Source organism: Dermochelys coriacea, chromosome 13 (genome assembly GCF_009764565.3).
Source record: "Dermochelys coriacea isolate rDerCor1 chromosome 13, rDerCor1.pri.v4, whole genome shotgun sequence".
NCBI classification, from domain to species: domain Eukaryota; kingdom Metazoa; phylum Chordata; order Testudines; family Dermochelyidae; genus Dermochelys; species Dermochelys coriacea.
Genome location: NC_050080.1, coordinates 886,471 through 911,482, shown reverse-complemented (window position 1 = coordinate 911,482; position 25,012 = coordinate 886,471). Strand labels below are relative to the sequence as shown.

At 55.6% G+C, this 25,012-nt stretch overlaps 3 protein-coding genes across 6 annotated transcripts; 2 read left to right on the top strand and 1 right to left on the bottom strand.

Moving 5' to 3' along the window:
• Window positions 1-151: 151 nt before the first annotated feature.
• On the bottom strand, window positions 152-17,541 carry ACOT8 (acyl-CoA thioesterase 8). 3 transcript variants are annotated; one of them, XR_006275427.1, is made up of 8 exons: window positions 17,271-17,469; window positions 16,774-16,910; window positions 14,407-14,632; window positions 13,877-14,034; window positions 12,057-12,248; window positions 11,704-11,960; window positions 5,427-5,434; window positions 152-163 (listed from the first exon to the last, which is right to left on the bottom strand). XR_006275427.1 is itself a non-coding variant. In XM_038369552.2 (6 exons), the coding sequence occupies exons 1-6, from the start codon at window positions 17,444-17,446 to the stop codon at window positions 11,842-11,844; spliced, it is 1,008 nt and encodes a 335-aa protein (XP_038225480.1). In that variant the 5' UTR covers window positions 17,447-17,541; the 3' UTR covers window positions 11,569-11,841. The 3 variants fall into 3 exon arrangements, 2 of the variants coding, with proteins under 2 accessions (XP_038225480.1, XP_038225481.1); XM_038369552.2 differs by lacking the exons at window positions 152-163; window positions 5,427-5,434 and having other exon boundaries at window positions 11,569-11,960; window positions 17,271-17,541; XM_038369553.2 differs by lacking the exons at window positions 152-163; window positions 5,427-5,434; window positions 12,057-12,248 and having other exon boundaries at window positions 11,569-11,960; window positions 17,271-17,472.
• On the top strand, window positions 7,434-11,106 carry SNX21 (sorting nexin family member 21). The gene is made up of 4 exons (XM_038369551.2): window positions 7,434-7,758; window positions 8,375-8,656; window positions 9,173-9,330; window positions 9,846-11,106. The coding sequence occupies exons 1-4, from the start codon at window positions 7,449-7,451 to the stop codon at window positions 10,515-10,517; spliced, it is 1,422 nt and encodes a 473-aa protein (XP_038225479.2). The 5' UTR covers window positions 7,434-7,448; the 3' UTR covers window positions 10,518-11,106.
• A 44-nt stretch (window positions 17,542-17,585) lies between the features above and the next one.
• ZSWIM3 (zinc finger SWIM-type containing 3) lies at window positions 17,586-22,824 on the top strand. Of its 2 annotated transcripts, none has more exons than XM_038369548.2 (2): window positions 17,586-18,421; window positions 20,256-22,824. In XM_038369548.2, exons 1-2 carry the CDS (start codon window positions 18,267-18,269, stop codon window positions 22,273-22,275), a joined length of 2,175 nt encoding a protein of 724 aa, XP_038225476.1. In that variant the 5' UTR covers window positions 17,586-18,266; the 3' UTR covers window positions 22,276-22,824. The 2 variants fall into 2 exon arrangements, with proteins under 2 accessions (XP_038225476.1, XP_043351834.1); XM_043495899.1 differs by lacking the exon at window positions 17,586-18,421 and adding an exon at window positions 19,856-20,015.
• Window positions 22,825-25,012: the final 2,188 nt, after the last annotated feature.

The following is a 25,012-nucleotide window of genomic DNA, read 5'->3' as shown; positions in this document are numbered from 1 at the left end:
TTTACCTAATTTAGCAAAAGCTTTATTGGCCGCGTGGTGGGGATTAAGAGCAGGTCAGGGAGTCGGGAGGAATTCGACCCCTCCAGGGGGCAGGACACTGGAGACACGGCTCCTCCCGGCTGAGCACCTGCCGTGGGCTGGCCCAGGAGGGAGAGGCTTCCAGCTAGAGCCAGCTGGCTTCCCGGGAAGAGCCCATGGCTGTCCGAGAGAAGGGGGCCTGAGGGGGAGAAAGACCTATTGCCTTCAGCACGGCAAAGAGGGTGACTTCCATATGGGCCCCCAGGCTTGGGCTGGGGAGCACAGGGGAGTGAGGCGGGGGGCAGGGGCAGGACAGGTGGAACGGGGGAAGGAGGATGGATGGGACAGGTGCCTGCTCCCTGTCCCCAGCCGAGAACATCTCCTGCTTTTGTGCTATAAGCTGAGGAATCCCTGTGAGCTCCAGGCCCCCCGAGAGGGGGAAGCAGCCGTGCCACACGCTCTGACCCTCCCCTGCCCACCCTTCAGCCCCCCCATCCTTTCCCAGGTGCCACTGTCCCTTTGCTGGCTCATCTCCCAGCCCAGCCGGGACATGCAGCTTGGCGTGTTTAGCCCTTTTTCCAGATGATGTGGGGTCTCTGCCAGCCAATGTCTACAGCTATTTGGGGAGGCGGGGTTTATTCCTTGTTTCTAGCCCCTCACCCCCCAGTTCTCAGATGTCCCTGGGTCGTCCTGTCTTTCCCCTACTCCAGCGCTCCCTCTGTCCCATGGCTCCCTTCCCTGCATTCCTGTAAATGGTCCCTCAGGCGGGGGCCAGAGCCCATCCTGACTCTCCTCCAAACATCTCATCCCAAGAAGCCTCCAGCCGGAGAACGCAAGGAGCAGCAGGAACCTCCTGGCTCTGCACCCGGGGAGTGGATGCCCTGCACTGAAAAGCCTGACATGGCAAAAGAGAGGTGTCACGGAGTCCCCGGGCGGTGCTCTGGAACTGCATAGGAGAAACTGAGGCATCCCCACAATATTCAGAGGAAACATTAAGAACAGTCCCGCTTCGTCACATCTCTCCCCACTTCGAGACCGAACTGAGCGGGGTCACTTTAGCCGGTGACCTGGGGAAGTTGGAACCCACCAATGTTCCCATGGATGCCCCAGCATCTCTCCCATTCTTTGGTGGTAGTTACACCAGGCTCTTCCAGTTTTACGCCCTTCCAGTTTCACGCCCTCCCTTAGGTCGGGGTGCTCGATAGCACTCGCATGCCGCATGTGGGAAGGTTTATGCAGCCCGTGCTCTTTTGCCACCCCAAAACCCCCGGGGGTCAAACTGAGATCAGGTCTTCTCCCAGCGCTCCAGTCTGGAGGGCTGCAATTCAGGCTCTCTTGGTTAAGAGCCCCCATCTTGACCTGGGCCACATACTGTTCACTTACAGAACTAGCATGGAGACATCCCTTTCTCAACAACCTTGTCTCCCCAACAAGCTGGCCAAACACAGCCACTTGGTTATAGGACGGTTTAACTTTCTTAACTGCTTTCACTCCATCTGAGACCTTTTCAGAGCTATCCACACTGGATCCTTCAACAGGAAAGTCAGTGGATCCATTCACAACAGAAAATTTCTGGCTGTTAGGAACTGAAACTTTCTTGATTAAATCACTTTCCCACCCTTCAGTTGCAGTAAACTGCTTGCAAAGACTCCATGAGGATTCCTTTCCCTAGGGCTTTTCTATGCAACAATTCACCCTTCACAGAAATTCTGCCCTTACCCTCTTCACCTAGGGCTTGCTCTAGAGGAACACTTTCCTGAGCAACAACAAACTCTTTCAGGGTCTCACTTACATCCAGAATTACCTCTGGCCCATCAGGCAGATTCCTACACAATCCCCTTTCAGGCAAACTCACAGACTCCCTAGATAAAAGGTTTCAGAGTAGCAGCCGTGTTAGTCTGTATTCGCAAAAAGAAAAGGAGTACTTGTGGCACCTTAGAGACTAACAAATTTATTAGAGCATAAGCTTTCGTGAGCTACAGCTCACTGAGCTGTAGCTCACGAAAGCTTATGCTCTAATAAATTTGTTAGTCTCTAAGGTGCCACAAGTACTCCTTTTCTTTTTAGATAAAAGGTTAGAAGCCTTCTCCTTCCCTTTGCCACACACAAGTTCAGGAATCTTTTCCTTCTTGCTACAGGTTTCCACACCCTCAGTAGGTAACACAATCAAGTCACCTTTCTGCTCTCCTTGTGCCCTGGCTAGGGTATCACCCTGGTTAGACAGAATTGCTTTCCCAGTCACACACTAGCAACGGGCAAAATACAAGCCCCAGAATTGTCTGGTCTCTGGGATTTTACATAGACACTAACTGGATGCGACCTAGTTACAGGGCCATCCTCCCCAGCAGACACAAACTTAGGGCCATTCCCTTTCTGGGCTTTAGCTGAATCCAGAACCAACTCTGAGACAACTGCACTATTCTCAACCATCACAGGCTGAAAGGCCCCTTCTGTCTGCTCCACAGACAAAGAAGAGCCGGAGACACTTTCTCCTTTCCCAGACACACAGCTTGGGATCATTCCCCAGGTCCCAGCACACAGGGCTGTTCACAGACAACTGCTTGGAGACCAGGGTAGCTCCCTCCATAGGCAAGTCAATACCCCTGACAGACACAGGCACGTTTCCTTCCCTGTCCCAATTCTCCACCCAGCTAATAGGTAAGGTCCAGGGACACTCGTCTTCCACTCTCCTCGCCTTCCCACCCTGCTGACTAGACAAAGCCATCAGCTCACAAGGCTGCCTAGGCTCATCCAAACTTTCCTTACTAAGCACCCTGCCACTCCCAACAGATCCCCTGCCCTGCCTGTGTCTCCCCCTCTCAGCTGGGGTCTTAGCTCCCACTGTGCTCAGCGCTGCCCTTGCTGTCCCCGTGGGGGTAGGCAGCGAGCTCGCTGCTTTCCTCGCTGCATCAGAGCCAACGTGAGCCAGAGCCCTCTCTGGTGTGCAAGGGGGCAGGGAACATCTCTCTGTCCCACTCAGCCCTAGGGGCTGGTTACAGGCAGGCAGGTAGCCTGAGCCTAGCAGCTCCTCCCCCCTGCCAGCCAGGTCAGCTGCATTTTCACTGACCATTTCCCTCTCTGCAGATTGGTTCCCTGGATTCAAATTCAAACCCTCAGCCGTTACAGGAGCAGGGCCTGGATCCTGTCCCAAAGACACACAGTCACCCCACAACAGGGTCTCACAGCTGATATCCTGGAGAACCCCAAAGATCAGCCAGCCTCACCCCTCCTGGGTCTGCACAGGGATCTGGGCCATAGGCAGGGCAAGGGGCTTCATCCCTGGGACCCTCACCCAGCTCACCCAGCCCCTCAGCATCTGATGAGGCTGCACCACCCGGGGCCTGACAACAGTTCTCTCTGTCCCAGGATCTCGCCACCCCAGAAATGTCTCCCCATTGACCATCACCTTCCGCTCCCACTGGGGGTCTGAGAGGCCTGACCCCAGGAAACTCCACACAGACATATAGGTTGGGACCAGGAGTGGGAGCCTGTCCACCACCCCACCCATCGGGCTGACAGTCTATGGCATTGGAACCCAGCAAGGGAGCTAGACACTGGAGCTTTTCTGCAGGGTCCCCCTGGTTCAAATCGCCAGCCTGCTCAAAGGAAGTGAGGTGGCATCCACATCCCCCCCATCCTTAACCAGGGGCAGCAATTTAGTCTCGAGGTTCCCTGCGGAACTGGCACCCCGGGGTCTATCCCCACTCACCCCTGGGAGGTCCCCTCTGCCTCTCCGCTCCACCATCACCAGTTCATGCTGCTGCTGCTTCTGCGGCTCTTTCTCGGGCTCTCACTGTCTCTCACAGTCCTCTTGCTCTCTCGGACTCAGCTCCAATCCCGTCCGTCTCCGATCCCCCGATGGGGAACCCGATCGTGAAGACCCCCATCTGGTTAGGACAGGAGTCTTGGGGATGCCTGGCTACCACTCCAGCTGCTCCCAGATCCTGCTATAGCCCCACGTGGGTCAGGAATCTGCTCCTTAGAGCGGTCATCCTCCTCCAGCTGCACGATTAACTGTGCTTTGGTGAACTTCCAATGCGCAACCCTCTCTTTTTGCACAGGGTTACAATGTCCTTCTTAAGGAGATGGTGACAGGCCCTCACTCCGCCGTTCCCAAGTTGTTGTGGACTCACAGGCCTGTGTGCTCTCAGCTCCCCACGGTTTCCAGGGAGAACCCCTAGTGTGCCAGCCCTTCTCGAGGTCACCACCTCTTTGCCAGGGTCGAGCTGCAGACTCCTCCACCCCTGAGACTGCTCACCACAGTCCACAGGGGGACTCCATTACTGCACAGTCCTTCTCGCTGGTCACACACTCCCAGGGGTTAACCGCCCCCTGAACCACTCCTCTCTGAGCCTTCAGCATGCCTGGACCTCATCAATCCCCCTTCATTTTACTGCTCCCCAGTCACTTACTGCAGGAAGCGCCATTCTGGGTGCAGTACATCCCACCGCTGCCACCAGTTGTGATGCTGTGGAACTGCTCCCTACGAAGCCAGTCAGGATTCTGGGGAAGTCTCCTTTCTGTGAGCGGACTGTCTGCAGGACACACAGTTCACACAGCTTCCACCTTCCTGGGTCTGACCTCAGAGCATTCAGCATCCTTTGCGCCTCTGTATAATGACAAGTTTCAGAGTAGCAGCCGTGTTAGTCTGTATTCGCAGAAAGAAAAGGAGGACTTGTGGCACCTTAGAGACTAACAAATTTATTTGAGCATAAGCTTTCGTGAGCTAAATGCATCCGATGAAGTGAGCTGTAGCTCACGAAAGCTTATGCTCAAATAAATTTGTTAGTCTCTAAGGGGCCACAAGTCCTCCTTTTCTTCTCTCTGCCCCTCTGTGCGCTTCCCACAGCGAGTCCACCCAGATGGGTTCCTGGGGAAATTAGAGGGTCCTGCCCCCCAACTCCGCAATCAGACGGGACTCTCAGCCAGCCAGTAAAACAGAAGGTTTATTAGACGACAGGAACATGGTCTGACACAGAGCTTGTAGGTACAGAGAACAGGACCCCTCAGCCGGGTTTATTCTGGGGGGCAGTGAGCCAGACAACCACGTCCGCACTTCACTCCATGTCCCCAGCCAGCCCCAAACTGCTACTCTCTCCAGCCCCTCCTCCTCTGGGCTTTGTCTCTTTCCCGGGCCTTGAGGTCACCTGATTCCTTTGTTCTCCAACCCTTTAGCTCTCACCTTGCAGGGGGGAAGTGCCCAGGTCATCAGTTACCAGGAAACATGGTGTTGGCCATTCTCTGTGTCCAGACCCCTGCCACACCTGCCCTCTAGGGCTCTGCAACGATCATACACCCTTATCCCACCCCCTAGATACTTAAGAACTGCATAGGGGAAACTGAGGCACCCCCACAATATTCAGAGAAAACATTAAGAACAGTCCTGCTTCGTCACAAGGGGATGGGACCAGCTCGGCTCCAAGAGGCCCCAGCATGGTGGCCGAAGGGCCGGGCATGACATCTGTCTAGCACTGGGTACTGCTGGAGCACTAGCCGTGCCTGAAGGCGCTGTCACAGCACCATGGATGGACACATCTGGGGAGTGCCAGCAAAGTGCCCAGGCCTCTGTCTAAGGAGGGGAGGAGGATGCCATGGGACTACAGGATCCTTAGCTTGTTTCTGGCCTTGCCAAGCCCATCCACTCCACAGCTGAACCCGGGAGTTGGGCACAGCCCTTGGGAGAAGAGCCAGGCCTGGATTTTCTCATCCTCCCAGCAAACAGCATCTTCCCCGTCCTTTCTCTGGGAGCGGGCAGCAGCACTGGCCAGAGGGGAGGGCAGGAGCACATCTCCCCATGCCACTCTATATACAGGCTTGCTGGGGGAGTGGAGCAGTCACTAGGGGGCTGGAGGAGAGGCTGGGAGCCCCAGCTAGGTAGCCTTGTCCCGCATGGTGGCTCAGATTCCTGGCACCCTCTGGAGCTCTTGGAGCTCTCCTGTTATCACTCTCTTGTTCACATGGGGATCCGGTTTCCCACCCATCTGGGATCTAGGGAAGGGTGCTGTCCTTGGGAACAGAGCAATAGCAAAAGAAGCGGAACCCCAGTCCCCTCCAACCCTGGAGGCCCATGGGAATGGCCAGGGCCAAGAATGGCTGCTTGGAGCCCAGACTGCCCCAGCCAGGCCATTCCAGACCCTGGAGTTGATGCCATGTTTACAGCCATGACTGAGAGCAGAGGTGGCACAAAGGGTCCGTGCTGGCCACTGGCTGATGGGATGATCCAGGGGCACTGCAAGGCTGGGAACTGGTACAGTCAGTGTCCAGGCGTGTGACGCTTTGAGCATCAACAAGTGTGTTACTCTGGAAGCAGGGTCATCAGCAAGAGTCCATCCCCCTTCCCTCTGTTCCCACTCCCCATCCCCCCTTTGCATGCATAAAGCCGTGGGGGAGGGCACAGAGCTTCCCCCAGATTCCTCTTGTGTCCCTGATGTAAATCAACCTGCGTCTGACATGGATCCCTGCCGGGTTAGTGGAACAGGGGGTTGTTTGCCCTGTCCCATTGCCTAACGCCCCGCCCTGCTCAGGGCAGAGACAGGCACGGCCTGTGTGGGAGGGAAAGGTGGTTCCACTGCCCTCTCAAACCAGCAGTGGTTCTCAGGCTTCAGTGTAGATGCTGCGCCAGGGCTGAGCCTCCTCCAGCCCTGGGTGGCAGCTGAAGGGTGGCAGTCCATGGCCTGAGGAGGCAGGAGTGGGGACAGGGCCTGGGGGCACACTGGGCCCAGCTCTGAGGGAGGAATCCGACTGATGGGAGCAGCTGAGCTGGGCTCCGTCTGTTATTAATAGACATTCCTAAGAAAACCTGCCGAGGAGGGAGTGGGTGCATCTCTCTAAATAAGGAAGGGAAGCAGCTGGATCCAGGCTGGGGCTGGGAAGGATTCCCAGGCTGTGGCTGACTTCCCAGTTTGGAGAGATGCAGAGCCCTGGGGAACCAGCAGCTTCTCACCCATGACAGGGACAGGCCTGCGGGCCCCAGGAATGGGGGTGTGAGCGTGAGTGTGTCTTCTGTACCGTGGCCCCAGGACAGTATGTCTGCCAGACCCTGGCACTTGCCCTCACACTGCCAGCTGCTCGTGCCAACTACTGAAACATTCATGTCCCTGTGGGGAGAGCATGGGGGAAGGGGGGCCCCCCTCAGGCTCAGGCTGAGCCTCTGGTGTGTGGCACTCCCTGAGGGTCTCTTGGATGCACTCATGCACTGGGCAGTTTTTAGATAAACCCACCCTGGGCGGATACAGACCAGCTGGGCTGGATCTGATTCCCTGCTGCGCACTCAAGGATGCTTTGATCCGGGTTAGAGATGTGTGTAGAGAGCCCCTGGGGCTGGATCCAGATCCTGGGCATGGGGCATAGAATCCTACTACACCAAGTTAGAATCCGGACTGGGCACTCCACACACTGGGTTCGATCTGAATTGACTCTGGATTGGCTGGATGGTCGGGGGGCAGGGGAGGAGAAGGCTGTTGCGGTTGGGTGCTCTGCGCGCGGGGGTCCGGGCATCCAGTGGGAGAGAGGGATGGATCCGGATTGGTTGGGTGCCGTTGTGTGGCTCAGGATTAACTCCGGATTGGGCGGCGGAGGCGGATCCAGATGAGGCACCGTGCATAGAGGGGAGCCAGATCGGGATCAGCCAGCCCCGGGCTGGGCAGGATCCGGGTTCCCGGGCGGAGGCGGAGCTGCGGCAGGGAGGATCCAAGGAGGAGCCGCGGCTGAGCGGCCATCGCAGCCCGGACCGCGGCCCCGGTGAGCAGCTCGGGGGCTGGGGAGCGGCTCCGGGATAGTGCGGCCCGCCCCCGCCCCATGGACCCCCCAGCTCCCGCGGGCGGCCCGGCCCCCACTGACCCCCTAGCTCCCGCGGGCGGCCCGGCCCCCACTGACCCCCAGCCGCCCCCTCCCCATTGGCCCCCAGCTACCCCCCCTCCCTCCATGGGGTACTGAGCGAGCTGCCCCACAGCCTGGCAGCTCCTGGCTGGTGCAAGGCAAGCAGAGGGAGCAGCGACCCCGTGGCTGGGGCCGGCTTTGTGCCGGAGGGAGCGTGTGTGTCCTGGGGGGCTCATTTCCCTGCAAGTTTGTAGCGAAAACCACTTGGAGCACCGGATTGGGAAGCTCCTGCCTGCACCTGTGCCCTCCCGATCCTTGGCCTCAGCCTTGACCCCAGTCCCGCCCCCCCACTGCTCAGCCTGTGCCCTCCTCCTCTGGGGTCTCCCTGGACTGTGGCAGGTGCAGAATTGCCCCCGCCGCCATCTCTGACGGCTAGCCACGGCCTCGCCTCGCCCTGCCCCACCCCCCAGGTGCAAGCGCCTTCTCCCATGCAGGCCAGGTTCGTTGCCCCCTTCCTGACGAGCCTCTCCTCCTGTAGCTGCTGAGCCGAGCCCCATGGCCTCCCGCCTCCTGCACCGGCTGCGGCACGCCCTGGCTGGAGAGGGCGAGGGCGGCCGGGAGGGACAAGGTGGAGGCGGCTCGGAGACAGACGAGTTCCCAGAGAGCTGTGAACTGGAGGACGACGCTGACGGGCTGTCCACGCGGCTCAGCGGCACCCTGAGCTTCACCAGTAATGAGGAGGAGGCAGAGGAGAATGAGGAAGATGCCGCTAGCCGGGAGCTGGGGCTGCTCAAGAACCCTGGAGCCATGGAGAATGGAGGCAGGTGCCAGGGTCCCCTAGTTACTAGGGTCTGGGGTGGGGGTGCTGGCCCAGCCAAGACCCTTTTCTGCTGGGGTGGGGATGAAGGCTCTGTTATTCCAGTAGCGCTGGCGAGGCCCAGCCATGGGCCCCCCGTGCTAGGTGCTGTATAAACCCAGAACAAAGGCAGCCCCAAGGAGCGTCCAGTCTGAGTGCATGAGGAGACAACAGTTGCTGGGGGAGCACAAGGAAGCTGCGAGACAACAGCGGTCAGCCTGATGGACAGTGGGCTCAGCCAGCCCGCAGCCAGGCTGGTCGTAGGCCTCGCAGCAATGCGCCCGGGAAGGCAGCATGGGAGAACGTGGGCTGGCATGAGGGGCCAGTGCCAATGGACTGCACTCGCCTGCGCCAAACAGGGAGCCCTGCACTCCCCAGGCCTCTCTCTGCAGGAGGGGCCCCGGGCCACCAGTGTGTGTGTTTTACCAGTGTTTACCAGTGTGGCTAGCCTGTGGGATACTTGGCTTGTCTCCGGTGCAGATCAGAGCCCCGCTCCAGCTGAGTGCCTGCGCAGTAACCTACTGACATGCCAGCTCCACGACTTCTGGAGGAGATCACTCAGCAGCCTCGCTCCCCAGCGCCTGCTCTTTGAGGTCACCGACGCCAGCGTCGTCAGTGAGCGCTCCTCCAAATACGTGGTGAGTGACACCTGCTGGGGGGGGGCCAGGCTGGGACTCTGGAGTGGGTGACGGGGTACAGGCTGCCCAATCCTGTGGGTGCTGGATGCCCCACGCTCTTCCCACCAAGCACACCACAAATGAAAAGTGCTTGAGTCCCAAGACCCTTGGGAGTGTGCCGCCCCCATTGGGCAGAGAGGGAGGGCAAGGCGACTGGGAGGGCTGGAGCTGATTCTTGTCTCTGTCTCTCCCTGTGCTGCTCTGATGGTGCTGGCGGCTCAGACGAGCCTCAGGTAACTATTGCTGCTGTTACCCAGCCTGCTCCCCTCACCCTGCTTCTGCCAGCCCTACCCTGTCCCCTAGGCAGAGCCACCAGCAGGTCTCTGCTGCCTGTCCCCTTCCCCAGCATGTGCACACAGGTAGCTGTGCGCTGTCCCCAGCGTTCCCCTCCCTCGTGCCGAGTCTGGGGGCAGGTAGATCCTGCAGAGCCTCTGCACCCCAACTGTGTCTCCCTCACGGCCCTGCTCTCTCCACAGCTCTACACCATCTACCTGATCTGCTCTGGACAGTTTGACAAGGCCCCGGCCGCCATTGCCCGGCGGTACTCGGACTTTGAGAGACTGAACCGGTGCCTGCGCCATCAGTTTGGCTGCGACATGGCAGGCGTCTCCTTCCCCAGGAAGAGGCTACGCAAGAACTTCACAGCAGAAACCATCGCCAAGCGGAGCCGGGCCTTTGAGCAGTTCCTGTCCCACCTGCACTCCATCACCGAGATCCGCCGCTCCTCCGACTTCCTGGAGTTCTTCTTCCTGCGCGACCTGCAGGCAGCACGGCGCCTCACCTGCACCGGCATGTACCGCGAGGCCCTGGCCACCTGGAGCAATGCCTACCGGCTCCAGGACAAGCTGGGCGTCTGCAATTCGGGCCGCTTCCTCCTCACGCTGGCTGGCCTGGTGGTTTGCCACCAGGAGCTGGACGAGCTGAGCGAGGCTCATCGCTACTGCGAGCAGGCTCTGCAGCTCCTGGAGGCCCAAGACAGCCACCCCTTGCTGGAGCCCTTCCTTCAGGCGCATGTCCACCTGTCCTGGAAGGTGGGGAAAGACAAGCGCCAGTCGGAGGCCAGGCTGCAGGGGCTGCAAGGAACTGGGGTGGCTCTCCAGCAGCAGCCCACCCTGAAGGAGTTCTTGATCAAGGAGGTTTTGGACTGAGTGCCCAGGCCCCCAGCACTGGGGCTGGGTGGGGACTGAGCAGCGTGGGTCTCGAGGAAGGAGGCTGTATTGTCCATTGAGACTGGAAAAGCAGCAGCGGCTGTAGGTCAGGGATGGGGTGTGTCTTGAGCCTAGGCCTAGAGTGGTAGAGGGGGAGCTGCAGGTCAGGCTAAGTGTGCAGTAGCAGGGCTTTGTAAGGTGCAGTGGGGAGAGCGGCACATTGGCAGAGGGGTGGGGTGGAGCGGGGCGGGGCCCTGGACTGGCCCAGCACCTGCCTGTCCTGGGACCTGTTCTCTTGGAAATGTGTTTCTCCAAGTATGTGAAATGGCCCGTCCCCCAGTGCTGGGCATGCAGCCTCCCTGGTGCCAGGTCAACACCTGGCTCCCTTAGGGGAGGGAGCTGCTGCTGGGCCTTATTGATACAGTACTAAAGGGAGTCGCTGGCGCCAGGCAGAGTCTGGGGCTCTCCTTGGGAACTTTTTAACAATACTTGAAGACTTGGTAGGAAAAGGGGCTGAGACTCCCCAGAGTGTGTTCAGATTAGCCCTCCCCTAGCCCCATTGCCAGGAGACAGCTCTCCAGCCTTTCAGCAACAACCCTCGGGGCCAGGGCAGCAGCGGGGGCTGGGAGGACAGATCCCCAAGACCCCTGTACCTTGTGCTTTGGCTGAGACGTGAAGACAGTCAGTCCTTCTCCTCCTCCCCCTCTATCAGGCCTTACTGTGCTAGGCTACTGCTGGAGTGGCTGAGACTCCCCTGGGGCCTCTCAAAGCCTGCCCAGCCTGCAGGGAGAAGGAGCAGGAGCTGCAGCCGAGTGGCTGGGGAGGAGAACTGAGAAAGGGAAGCTGCAAGGGCTCTGCAGCAGCTTTCTTCCCTGGCCCAGCCAGAGACACCCTGCAGACTGAGCTCCAGCCCCTCACTCTCCTCATACCCCCTCAGGGTCTCTGCCCCTCCTCCAAGCCCCTCGGGAGCTCCCTTCTGAGTAGGTCATAGCCCCAGCGGGGTGCTGCTCCAGAGCAGAGGTCTAAATGCCATGGAGGGACTGAGTCTGGGTGGGCCCTGGAGGCTTTATTAGAGGGAGGCAAGGGACAGTGTCTGACAGGCCGCTTTAATCAACAGTCAATAAAACTGATATTCCCACAGCTAGTGTGACTGCGTGGTCCCTCCAGTGCAGCCTTGGGCGGTCACAGGCTGGGCTGAGGCGTCTTTCCACTCCTGCCCCAGATCTTGGTCATGCCCATCTCGGCACGGGGGCCCAGCACTGCCAGCTGCCCAGCCTGCACCCCCCAGAGCAGGGGTGGATGTGGCTGCTGCTGACTTGTCCAGCTACAGTTTGCTCTCAGCTGGGCTCTGCATCACCCTGATGACTCCTTCCTGCGCGCACGTGACAGCCAGGACTCCATCCCTGCGCCAGAGTCGCCCATGCACCAGCCCTCGGCACCCACCTGCCCAGGAGAGAGAGCATCCATTACCCTGTGGCCCAGCAGCTCCCCAGCACCTGCAGCAGGGGCAGGACTTACCGGCCCAGGGGCAGGACTTACCGGCCCAGGGGCTCTCACACTCGTACAGCATCCAGTGGTCAGCACGGAAGGGGGCGTGGAACCACATGGAGTGGTCGAGGGACACCATGAACTTGACAGGATGCTGCCAGTGCGGGAGCAGAGCTGTGCCCAGGAAGGCATAGTCGGAGATGTAGGCTGCCACGCAGCAGTGCAGCTTCATATCACACTCCCCTGCCAAGCAACCAGAACCCAGCCTTAGAGTTCAGAGATGAGCCCTGTCGTGCCATGCTTGTCCTCGCGGAGCGGCTGCCTTGGGGACACGTCTGGAGCTGCTGAGGGTTCAGCTCCCCTGAGGAGTGTGGGCCAGGCCCTTCTGATGCTGCACTATACCTGGCCACTGAGCTGATGAACACAATGAACGAGCCAGCAGCTGCAAAAGGCGAGTTCCTGCTGCACCTGAACTGTTGGCCTGTCCTGGGTTAGGGAGGCAGTGGGGCTGTGCACACGGGCCATCACAGGCTCGGGAGCAAGAGGTGGGAGATCACTGGCAGCTCCCCTGCCCAGAACACTGACTCAGCGGTGAGGCTGCATCCAACCTTGACACAGCCTTGACCGGGCCTATCGCAGAAACACCCCAGGGCCCTGCCCCTTCATGCCAGGTGTGGGCAGGCAGGCTCAGCAAGGCAGATCCAAGTGTGGAGAGGCTTAGTGTGTGTGCTTGGGGGGGGAGATCTAGGTGTGGGTTGAGAGGGTTCTGTGGGGCAATCAGGGTGTGGGTGGCTCAGTGGGGGACCTGAATGCACAGAGGCTTGTCGCAGGGTTTTGAATGCAATGGAACTCTGCAGGGGAGTCCAGGTGAAGGTAGTTTGGGGCTCAGCGAGGGGTCTGGGAGGAGCAGTGGGGGATCCAGGTGCAACTAGTTGGGGCTTAACGGGGTGGGAATCCGGGTGGCTCATCAGTGGTCCAGGGGGAGTGGGGCTCATCAGGGTGCAGGGGTACTGAGTGCAGGGGGGTGAGGCTCAACGGGAGGGTCCGGGTATGAGGAGGTCTGGATGCATGGGGGTTGGGCGGATGGGGGAGCAGCTCCCTGTACAGGCATCCCTCCCCCTGCAGCTGCGGAGCGACAGGTGCAAGAAGCAGCAGGGGAATTTGCAGAGCTTCCTGTACCTGGGGGAGAAATCTGGGAATGGGTCTGACCCGGACCCGGCTGCCGTGCAGGGAAAGAGGAAGTCCCGTCCTCCCCAGCCAGGACTAGCAGCTGAGGCAGGCGCAGACAGCTGGGTCTTCCCTAGTCTCCCCCTCTGCCCCACAGTGATTTACCAGGCACTTGAAACATACTGCTGTGGGAGTCACGTGACTGCTCTTGTGGCTTCCCTTTGCTTCCCCATCAGAAAGTCATTTTTCTTCAGGGAAGCAAAGAAATCTGCAGGGGACATAAATACTGCACATGCGCAGTGGTGCAGAATTCCCCCAGGAGTAGGCTTCTCTTGTAAAGCTCCAGACCTACATCGTAGTTGTGTGGCCAAAGGGCCTCAGGCCTCTGCCAAGGGGCACTTCTCTAGCCATCCCAAGGTAGCGGAAATTACTAATTGCATTGCAGCACTTGGCCCTTAGGATGAAATCCAGTGTCATTATCCCCATGTTACAAAGGGGGACACTGGCAAGCGTTGACTAGAACTTGCTCACGGCCACAGAATGAGTCCGTGGCAGAGCTGGGTACAGGCCCCAGGCGTTCTTGGCTGCCGTTCCCTGCTCACCTACTAGGCAGCAAAGTCTTTCTGGGAGCCTGGAGTAAGTCCTGGGGAATGTTCTGGGGTGCACACGGGAAGCAGTTACTTAGTCCTTGACACAGGACTTACCGATGTAGCCTCGTGCTCGAACCCAGAACAGCTGCTTGGGCTCCTGAGACAGCTGGCAGAATATCTCCGGTGGGTTCACAGGCTTGATCTCAACCGGTACCTCCTGGGCCAGAATCTTGTTGAGTCCCAGCCTGTATTTCTCCACCAAATTGGGATCCCTTTAGAAAACAAACACAATGACACGAGTGCTCAATTTCCAGCAAGAGCTGCTGTAGTGATGTCAGGGCTGCAAGGGCAGCCCAGCTAGCCAAGTTGCTTTGGGGGGGAATCCCCACATCAGCTGCGGTAGTATCCGTTCACAGCCCCAGGATGGAGGTGCTCTGGCAGAGCTCTCAGGGAGCTTCCCATTGCCAGACAACCACATGGTCACTCTCCTCCGTTGAAGCTGGACCCCTCTCTCAGGAGGTGGGTTTCCTGCCTCTGGGCTGACTCTGCTTAGCAAGCTGTGAGAGCTGCCTCTCCCCAACCATTCCCCAGCACACGCAAATGAGGGCAGAAACTGCTGCCCTGCTTCCTCTCTGTTCACTCACTGCAGGTATTTCTGAATTAGCTCTTCCTGAGACAGCAGCTCCTCCGGGGGTGGCACAGTGGGCATGGTGAACTGGTGCTGCACGGGGCTCTCCTGGGTCTGCTGGAAGGAGGCCTGGCAGATGAGGATTGGCTTCCCATGCTGAATGGCCTTCACTGAGCGAACAGAGAAGCTCTTCCCTGTGCGTGTACGCTCCACCTGGTATAGAACCGGCACCGTGGGATCCCCTGGAACAGGGAAAGGCCGTATGACATAGAGCAACATCTCACTCCTGGCTACCCAAGGGCAGCGCCGAGCACCTGAGCGCTAACAAATGCTGTTCGAAGGGGATAACATTTACAGAAGAAGGGACCCTCTGCTTGGCCCCCATCATCTGCATTAGGATCAGGACTTGAATCCAGAGCTGCCTTGGAAGCTACCAGGTTGGTCCCTCCTTGAGTGAGTTTCCTACCCAAGGATCCCTCAGTGAGGAGCAGTTTCTTAAGGAATTCCCATGAGGACTCTTTGCTGCTGCCAATGTCCGCTGCAGGCTCACAGTCCCTGGAGGGGACTGGCTTTGCTGGGTGACTAACACACAGAGCAGTGCACTAATTCCCACCACCCCTGAGCTCAGGCACTTTACCCATTTTACAGCTGTGTAAAACAAGACAGAGAAGTGATTTGCAATATGAAATCCCAAACCCACCATAGATAGGTGCTGTTCCTCCAGCCAGTAAAGGGCCCCAGACCTGGATGACTCTGAAGATCATGTATCATAGCTCACCTTACTCTGCATGTACTGGTAAGAGAAGCTCCCTCACTTTACCCCAGCAACAGCTGGGCACTGCACCCTGATGGGAACACCCAGGGGGCTCCACCAGCTCCTATTACTGACCTCAACATCCTCCCCACCACAGTGACTCCAGGTGAAGTGTTGCCTGGAGCATCCTTGGCAGATTAACCAAGCAACCTTTTATTGTATGTAAGTTCTTATACAGCACTTGTCACCGCAGTATCAGAGCACCTTCCAGTCCTTCATTAAGTGACAGGACTATTATGTCATGTGGTAGTAGTTCTCTCATCCTCTGACTCCCAGGGAATGAGGTGTCTTGTTTCTGCAGGTACATACAGTAACTCCTCGCTTAACGTTGTAGTTAGGTTCCTGAAAAATGCTACTTTAAGCGAAACGATGTTAAGCAAGTCCAATTTCCCCATAAGAATTAATGTAAATAGGGGTGTTAGGTTCCAGGGAATTTTTTTTCTCCAGACAAAATAAAAATAAATTATATATATAACATATACACACACACACACACACATATATATACAGTTAAGTTTTAAACCAACAATTGAGTACTGTACACAGCAATGATGATTGTGAAGCTTGGTTGAGGTGGTGAAGTCAGAGAGTGGGATATTTCCCAGGGAATGCCTTACTGCGAAATGATGAACTAGCATTCAGCTGAGCTCTCAGGGTTAACACGTTGTTAACGTATCCTCACACTCTACAAGGCAGCACAAATGGAGGAAAGAGACACAATAGATGCATAGCAGCGGCTGCAAACATTCCCTGCGGAAACTGAACAGTGATGAAGAACCCACACTATCCCCCTGGAACGCACCACTCCCTCCACTTTCCAAAGTGCCGGCGGGGGGGGGGGGGGGGGAAGATGTGTGTGTCTGTGGGTGAGAGAGAGAGAGAGATGTGCCCCTTTAAGTATGCTGACCCCACTGTAAGTACACTGCCTTTTTAAGCAGATCAGCAAGTTGACACAGCAGCTGCTGCCAGCAAGCTCCCTCCCTCTTGAGTCCTGTCATGTGTTGTCTCTGTGGAGATGGGGTGTAGGAGTGGGGGGGGGAGGAGGAGCAGCAGTAGGGTGACACCCTGACATCAGCACCCATCTTCCCCCCCCTCCAGGCTGCACAGCAAGCAGGAGGCTCGGGGAGCAGCTCCAAAGCAGAGGGTGGGAGCAGCCCAGGGCAGTGGGGGGAGGGACAGCTGAACTGCAGGCAATGGATAGCCTGCTGGGGGGCTGCCGCACAGGGAACTCAGGGGAGCTGATGAGGGGCTGCCGGCCCACCCTGGTTCCAAGTCCCCAGCACCAGCTCCAAGGGGCTGCTCTTTCTGCAAGCAGTGGACAAAACAGCCGGCTGCCAAAGAACGGTATAGGGGAGCCTTGTGCAACTTTAAACGAGCATGTTCCCTCGCAGGTCAGCGACACCGAAACAACGGGACGACGTTAAGGGAGGAGCCGCTGTATTCCGGTCCATACGTGTCGCTCTTTGTGCTCGGATAGCGCAGCCAAGGTCAAGGAAATGCCCCTTGCACTTGGACCGGCACCAAGCCGCGCGGCCGGAGGGGGTTTGGCTTCCCTGACGTGGCGTTTACCTGCTCGCACAAAGTAGCAGTGCAGGGAGTGGGCATGGGCGTCCTCACTCACCGCCTGGGCGGCCGCCACCAGAGCCTGGCCCACGATCTGCCCGCCGAACAGCCGCCGAGTGACGGGGACCCAGTAGTGCCGCCCTCTGCAGGGACAGGAGCGAGGCCGAGGTCAGCCCCGGGACGCTGGCCCCGAGGCCTTTCCCGACGGCGGGAGACCGGGCGCAGCGCCTCTCGGGTCCGCGCTCACCGGCCTGCCGCTTTGCGGCCGCCCGGGCCCGGGCCCTGCCCCTCACCCACCCGCGAGCTCCGCCCAGGGCGAGACGCCCAAGGGCTCCGCCGGCCCTGCCCCGCTGCGATCTGCGCCCGGCCAGGGGCGCCAGGGCGGCTCGGATCCCCGCTCTCCGGCGGCTGGAGCGGGGAGCCCCGGCCCGCGGCAGGGAGGCCGAGCCCGCCCACAGGCGCCCAGCGGGGCAGGAGGCTCCGGGGAGCGGCGCCGCCGGCACCTGAACAGGTCCAGGTCCAGGGGCTCCAGGCTGAGGACGCTGGTGACCAGGACGCTGCGCAGGTCGCCGGGGGGCGCCGGCTGCTCCCCCTCGGGCAGGTCCCCGCTCCCGGGAGACTCGGCTCCGGCCCGCGCCGCGGGAACCCGGAAGCCGCCGGCGCTCGTGGGGGCCGCCATCTTCCTTAGTCACGTGACGCGAAGTCTGCCCAGAAACGACCTCCAAAGGCGGGCTGCTAGAGGCGTTAACCCGCTGATTGGCTGTAGGAGCTGCCCATCATCCTGTACATCCGGTATCCTCTTGGAGAAGCAGGAAGTACCCGCCTAAGGGATGGGGGCGGGACGTGCGATCTTATTGGACTGCTCCATTGTCAGTCACTTGTCACGTGATTCCCAAGGTCTGTGTTGCTTGGTGAGGCTGCTGTCAATCTCGGATCATAGCCGCTGATTGGCCAATTCGCTGAGGAGGGCGGTGGCTGTGGCTGGGTTAATATGAGCTGAGTTGGCTCACGGACCGTCTCCATCTTCATCATCAGCTGTAGAGGCAGGTGGGGTGCGGTCCCCGCCCCAGGGGGAGCCCTAGTGGGGGGAGGGGGCAGAGGGGCTATTCTGCCTTCCTAGCCCTCGGCAGTGCTGGGGGTTGGGCTCGTTCCAGGCAAGGGGGAGCCGGGCTGGATGAGCCCAGCTGTACCCTGGGGGCCTGAGGAGGAGCCCAGTGAAGGTGCTGCTGGGTGGAATGGGGAGCAGAAAGGGTTAAGCTCAGTTGCAACTTGGGGTGGATAGTGGGGCTGGGTAGAAGTCCAGGAATCCGAGAAAGGGTTACAGAGGCCCTGGCTCTGAGGTACGTGGGGCGTTGCCCATAGGAGAAGTTGAGGTGTGTGGCATGCTGTGCAGTAAAGCTGGGGTTCTTCTATCAGCGTCGTATTCCAACTCTAAACTTAGGGTGAGGCTCAGAGAGCCTACCAGTGGTGATAGAGCACATGCAGGGGACTGAATAGCCATGGAAGTTGGCTCATGCTTTAGAAACTATGATGACTTCAAGGAGTGTTTCAACACTTACAAGAAAGAGAACAAGTGTCACTATGGCTTAAAGAACTGTGTCTCTGTCCGCTTTTACAACCGGAAACATGGGACCAGCATCCGCGAGGACATCACGTAAGGCTCTTTGTGCTCTAGGGGTGGGAGGGAAGGAGGCCTCAGGCACTTATGAAAATACTCTCCTGTTTTCTGAGGTAAGACCAAGATCCTTCCTGACCCACTTGTCGTCATTAAAGATCCTCTGGCCTTCTACCAGAGATAGGATATTAACCTTAGTGCCCGGCCAAGTCCCAACATGGACTCAGTCTGTGCTGCCTAACTAAATAGCTTCTGCAGCCTACATTGGAAATGGGATTTTTTTTCACTTTTTGTCTGAAACTGCCATGCAGTTTTACCATATGTAGTTAAATAGCTGCCTTGGTCCATCCCAGAGGTGGGTGTGCTTCACTGGGGAAGAAGTGGGTCCTTTGAGAAGTGTTTTGGGATAATAACAATACCCAACTCTTCTCTAGCACTTACTAGTAGATCTCAACATGCTTTACAAAGGAGGCCAATGTCACTATCGCTGTTTTATAGAATGGGAAACTGAGGCACTGATCAAGGAGCTGTCATGCCCAAGGGTCACCCAGCAGCTGAGTGACAGAACGAAAAATGGAACCCAGGTCTCTTCAGTCCTAGTCTGGTGCTCTATTCACTAGGCATGAGAGTTATTTGTACCGGTTTGAAGTGATCAGTTGTGGCTGTGTCACATCGTACTTAAAAATCATGGGCCAGATTTTTCAAATCAGATGGGTACGTTTGTGCGTGCTTAAATTAAATGCAAATACCCAGTATGCAGGCACTCATACTTGCCAGTTTCAAACTCTCATCCTGTTTTGAGTTAACATTAATTTCACACCTTCACCTTTTACTAATGAACTGTTTTTTTTTTTTTGGCTAGTACCCATCTCCTCCCATAATATACTCTCTCACTTTCCCTTTAATTCCTCTGGTAGTATTCCCTCATTTTGCGTTTTTTGTTGTTCATAGTTCTTTCCCTGCTGCCTGAACTGATTGTTTCTTAGTTTGAGGGCATGCTCACCCCCTCGCTCTCTCCCCTGCCTGCCTTTCATTTCCAGAACAGCCTTTTTAACCTTGATCAGTGAACTGATGGCTTGTGAGACCGTACTGGCTAACTTTTATTTCTTGCAATTTTCTTTTTCCAAGGAACTGTCTGTCTGTCTGTGTGCCTTAATTAGTGTCGATTAGCATTCCCCAGTCACCTTCACACTAATGAGTTTTAGTATTGCCTTCCATTGCACCTTAAGGTCTGATTATGCAGGTCTTACTTATATGAGCAGCCCTATTGAAGTAATGGGCCCAATTCGCCTTCTTTATAAGTTAGTGGAGTTAGTCATGTGAGTAAAAGGCTGAACAATCGGACTCCAGTTTCTTAATTCCTCCAAACTTGCGTTCCTGAGACATAAATTCCTGATGCATGATAGGAAATGCTTCCTTACGAGGTTGAACTAAAGTAACTTGTCATCTGCTTCTTTTGATGCAGAAGACAGCTGTAGGAGTGATTTGGGCAGCAGAGGAATATAATAAGAGCAAATAAAATTTCCTGAAGTGATTGTGTCAGTGATATGCTTTGACCTTGCCACTGCCGAGGACTGGGAGTGTCTGAGACCAATTGCAGAGGATTCGTCAGAGATAGAGATTTCAGTCCAACGTAAGACGGTGATCAAACATAAGTATCACTTTAGCCTCTTCTTTCTTGACCTGTATGTCGAACACTTGCCGTATTCGGTGAAATCTTTTCATCCTAACATCTCCTATTATGATGGTATGCGCTTGTCATGCAGTCCTTGGCTACAGTGTTGGCATGTCGGAGAGGGAGATGGCTCTGTACCAGTACTGTTTGGTCAGACTACATTCTGTTCCATTGCTAACTGTCTCTCCACTTCCCCAGGTTCATCCAGGTGAAGTTTGGCTGTGTCCGGACACGGGAATACAGTAAGAAGAGGAAACCACAGCCCAGCTTGTGCCCAGCTTTTTTTGTCCTGCAGTATAACGAGGAAATAGACCGGCTGGTGATTACTGAACTGAACAGTAATCACATTCATGTAGACCCGGGGGGAACTTCCTTGGCCCGTACTAGTTCTCTAGTGACGAGAACCACAACCAAAATTGCAAGTTGCATGGCAGATGGCAGCCCTGCAACAAAACTGCGTAGACAACAATCAAGAGAGGCAGAAGCCACTGTAACAGTCAGTGAGGAGTGTGTGACGGCTGACGTGACTTTGAATGGGTCACCTGCTCCACTTAGCAAGGTTGCTATGCAACCTGAGGCAGTGAGGGAAAGTGTCTCAACTTCCGCTTTAGTCAGAATTGCAGAGGTCATGAAAAACTTCCTGAGGGTGGACATGGGCTCATTGGCCTCTATTAGTGTGGGTAGCAACCAGGACCTAGACAGACTGAACTTCCAGACCAGCAAGATGAGGAGCCTGTTTGTCAAATTTCCTGAGAGCCTTTTGCTGCACAGGGTGCAGAGTGAGAGAGGGCATGTGCTTTATGCCTTCCTTGTGGAGAGTAAGGACCGAGTAGGGAAGATGGTGCACTTTGCTGTCCTGAAGGAGGACACCAGTGAGAATATAAGCAAAATGCTGACTGTCTTCAAAGAGTTCAATCCCGAGTGGCAGAAGGTCAAGGTGGTCTTTGTGGACATGTCTTTCCTTCACAAAGCCACCATGCAAGAGCTCTTCCCCTCAACCCAGGTGCTTCTCTCTGTCTACCACACTGTCAGATTCCTTGAAAAGAAAGTAAAGGAAACAGTGGCCACTGTTTCCTTCAAGCATAAACTGAAGTTGGCTTTGAGGGAGGTGGTTTTTTCCACCTCAAATGCAAATCTAGACATCTTGTCTCAGCTGGTAAAGCGCTTGGTGGACAAAGAGTTGTACGACTATCTTCAGGCCAACTGGTTCTCCTGTGAGATGCTGTGGTACATGCATGCAAAGAAGGGCCTTCATTCCTGCAGCACCTACGTAGACAGTCTGGATCTCATCACTCATAAAATATCCAGTCTCTTCAACAAGCAGTTGTCCCTGGAGACCAGCATCCTTCACTTTGTTGAATATGCCGACTGCTTCAATACCAAAGGTCTGGAAAACCTGAACCAGGGTTTCTCAAGTGTTGAAGAGGAGAATCAAAGCAAACGTGTGGAAAAGCCTAAGGTGCGTACCCGTGCCTCCATGAAGTGTACCCCTGTTGCTGCCTCACAGCCCCAGAACAAATGTCCTGAACCGCCCAACCAACTTGCCAAACAGAAACCTGCAAATACCCCAGGCACCATGCTGGCAGCAATCCGAGAGAGTTGCACAGACCTAGGCTACCAGCTGTGTCTGAATGAGTGGGAGGTGGTGCAGAAGTCAACTCAGCTCATTAATGTCCTGAAAGACAGTATTGTGGTTCAGCTGCTAGAAGACACACACCAGGTCAGCAAAGACTGCAAGAACTGCAGTTGTTACTTCCACTGCCGGTACCAGCTCCCCTGCAGGCACATCCTGTCTGTGCTGCATGCCAACAAGAAGGCTGTGGAGGAAGCTATGGTATGCAAGCGTTGGCAGAAGAAGTACCAGCACCTTTCAGTCTTGGGGGAAAACCTCCTAGATGATATTGGGCCCTCAACGGGTAGCCAACCAGCAGCAGCAGCAGAAGAAAGATCTGACAAAATCCAGTCCCTCAGCAAGGAGCTTGCTAATCTCCTGATGCAGTGTGATGGGGAAGAGCTAGAGGAGCGCAGCTCCACACTCAAAATGATTGTGGATATCTGGGCTAAATCCTCAGAGCCAGTGGAGGCTGGGAAATGCTCTACCTTCAGAAATGTGGGGGACTTGCCATTTCTTTGGGTAAAGCAGGAGGAAATAGAAATGGAGGATGCAGGTGCAACCTCTGAGAGATCACTGACGGGTACCAACATGTTCCTGATTTGAAATGCCAGACGTTCTCGATTCAAACTTCGAGATTCAACAAGCTGTTCATGGGAGCTGATGGTTTAATCCTCTCCCAGCCTTCTTTGGTTCTCTCCCCATTCCCAATCCCAGGAGACTCAGGGTTAACTGTTAACTTCCAAGACTGTTGAAGATCTCGGTAATAAACTTGAGACTTTCCTGTGTGCTCGTGTGTCTTCTCGGACTAGCCATGTTGTGGGTTTTGTTTTTGGTTTCTTTTTTCTGGTAAGAGATTGTAGTGGTTAGAAGATGGCAATTGCCAAGTACATGCTAGATGCCTGTGTAAGAACCGCAGGGCTGCTGAAGTCAGGCCAGTAATGCTCCCTGTGGGATGGTCTCCTTAGCCTTGTCATCTGCCACAGAGACCTGAAAACTAAGCTGAACCTGGTATAGAGGGCCTTACACTCAAAACCTGGTTTATAGTGATAAAATGAATAAGTTTCCTAACTCACTACTTTGGTTTCTGAAAACTAGTTCTTGGTTTTTAAATTTGGGGTGAACTTGTTCTCATTCCTTGCTGTGGTAAGACTTTTTTTTTTTTTTTCTTTTAAAAGTACTTTGGCTTTGAACAGGCAGAGATGCAAGTCCAGCTGCCTTCCTCCCTACATCCTCTGCTGTGCACTATTTCAGGGCTGTGCCCTGCTCTCCTCTAAGTAGCAGCTGGAAGAAAGTGCAATAATGCGTTTATGGTTTGTATGTTGCTGTTTGTGCTGAGACCACTGCAAGCAGTGTTCAGTTCGCTGCTGTGTATTTAGACCAAATTAATTGTTAAAATATGGTTCTGACTTTGTTTTGTCATTAAATTTGTTTTCCATTTTGTCTTGGGCCGTAGCCTGTCCTTCATACTTGGCTTAAAATGCTTCTTTTGCTTATAGTCCCATAGTGGTTTCTAACCAAAAGCATGTAAAATAGTGCTGAGGCAGCTATCATCTCCAGTCTTTGAACTTCAGCCCTATAAACATGAAATATGTGCCTTCCTCGATTTGCATTCAATGTGGAAGTGTCCTAAGGGGAAGTGGCTTAGGAGCTCTGGGTGGAAGGGTTGTTTTTCCCCACCATAACAATTGTTAATGTAATATCTTTGTATACAAATTACTCACTTAATTGAGGATTTTTGTTTGCTGTAGTAGAACCAACATCCATCCTAGAAAGGAAAGAACAGGCCCTTTCCCTTCAGTTGATCAGGATGGACCCTGCTTTCCTTTGTGTGCTGCCAGGGGCCTCTCCAACTGGAAAACTTGGAATAACAGTGTGGGGCAATGCCACCGGAAGCAAAGTTAACTTCCCAGAGTGGACTCTTGTCTGCATTAAACTGCTGCTAAGCCATTATCACGTTCCAGACCCTATGTTAGTCCATGGTGGCTTTAAGGGGAGCTTTTTCCCGTTTGTGTGAGGTTTCAGAGTGGTAGCTGTGTTAGTCTGTATCAGCAAAAACAACTGAGTCCTTGTGGCACCTTAAATGCTAACAAATTTATTTGGGCTTAATTTTCGTGGGCTAAAATCCACTTCATCAGATGCATGGGGTGGAAAATACAGTAGGAAATTTATGTATATCTGTACATGAAAAGTTGGTTGTTACCTTACCAAGGGGGGTGGGAGGGGAGAGAGAGAGCGTGCGTGCATGTGCACGCATAATGGAGGTTGTTTTGCCTTTCTGAAAGGCAAGCTCGGTTTTCATCAGCTGAAAGCAACAAAAGGGAGAGACCTAGCTGTGTCATTTGATCAGAGGAGCCCGGTGAGTCATCTGTAATGATCCTAAAAGCTCATGCTTCAGAACTTCAGCTGGTCACCTCCAAGGGCCAGGAAGGAAACTCTTTTCCTGTGACCCCCATGACATTCTAAGTTTCTTTCCTCCTTCCTTCCAAGCATCAAACTGGGATATGGGACAGAGTGGGCCAGTGCTCTGTGGTGGTACAGAATTCTTTTTCCCAAGTGCTTGGCTCATGGGTCCATCTGAGGCTCTAACTGATTTCCCTATTCCAGATTGGGAAGAAGAAAAGGAGTACTTGTTGCACCTTAGAGACTAACAAATTTATTTGGGAAGGAATTTTTTCCCCAGGCAGATTGGAAAGAAATTTAGGTGTGGGTGTCCTCTTCTACTGCAGCATGGAGTGGGGGGTTGCTGGCTAGGCTCATCTGCATATATCACTGTCAGTTCCCTGCTGTTTGCAAGGGCCTTGGCCAGAGTGGTGAGCCTCGCTCCCTCCAGTTCTCTGCCTGTGGCATACTTTAGCTTAGTGTCCTGAAGGCTGCAATCTATGGGTCTCATCCTGTTGGTTGATTTGGGCTTGGTGCAGGGGTTGCTGGGTGATGCTGAGTGGCCTGTGGTAGACAGGAGGTCAACCTAAATGATTGAGTGCTGCATGTTAACCTTAAACTATATGACCCTGAGGCCCATTTTTAGGTCAGAGATGAGCTTGTGTGGAGGTGCCCAAATCCATGTGTCACTAGCACCATATCTGCTGGGCAGGGTCTAGTTCTGGGCCTCCCTGAAGCAGCAGCTGCGGTTGAAGCAGGGCCCATGCAGGCCAGGGCCATGCCTTCGGGCGGGCAGTGACAGATGAGAGGGCATGTGTGTGGGGCCTTGGCCCCCCAATCCCTGGCAAGAGAGCTGGGCAGGAATGGAGCGGGGAAAGCCTCTATGCCCCACCCCTGCCTCTCAGCAGGAGCAGTCCCCAATTGGAGTGCTGGGTGGGCAGGGAAAGCGCCCAGACTCCCT

What these genes read in the sequence shown, in the direction of transcription:
- SNX21 (XM_038369551.2), top strand. Translation starts at nt 7,449, where the DNA reads ATGGTCGGGGGGCAGGGGAGGAGAAGGCTGTTGCGGTTGGGTGCTCTG. An exon ending in CAGCCCGGACCGCGGCCCCG is followed by an intron (nt 7,759 to 8,374) that starts GTGAGCAGCTCG and finishes CTCCTCCTGTAG; the next exon opens with CTGCTGAGCCGAGCCCCATG. An exon ending in TGGAGCCATGGAGAATGGAG is followed by an intron (nt 8,657 to 9,172) that starts GCAGGTGCCAGG and finishes TCTCCGGTGCAG; the next exon opens with ATCAGAGCCCCGCTCCAGCT.
- ACOT8 (XM_038369552.2), bottom strand. Translation starts at nt 17,446, where the DNA reads ATGGCGGCCCCCACGAGCGCCGGCGGCTTCCGGGTTCCCGCGGCGCGG. An exon ending in TCGAGCACGAGGCTACATCG is followed by an intron (nt 12,249 to 13,876) that starts GTAAGTCCTGTG and finishes GTTGCTTGGCAG; the next exon opens with GGGAGTGTGATATGAAGCTG. An exon ending in GTGTGAGAGCCCCTGGGCCG is followed by an intron (nt 11,961 to 12,056) that starts GTAAGTCCTGCC and finishes TCTCCTGGGCAG; the next exon opens with GTGGGTGCCGAGGGCTGGTG.
- ZSWIM3 (XM_038369548.2), top strand. Translation starts at nt 18,267, where the DNA reads ATGGAAGTTGGCTCATGCTTTAGAAACTATGATGACTTCAAGGAGTGT. An exon ending in AGCATCCGCGAGGACATCAC is followed by an intron (nt 18,422 to 20,255) that starts GTAAGGCTCTTT and finishes CCACTTCCCCAG; the next exon opens with GTTCATCCAGGTGAAGTTTG.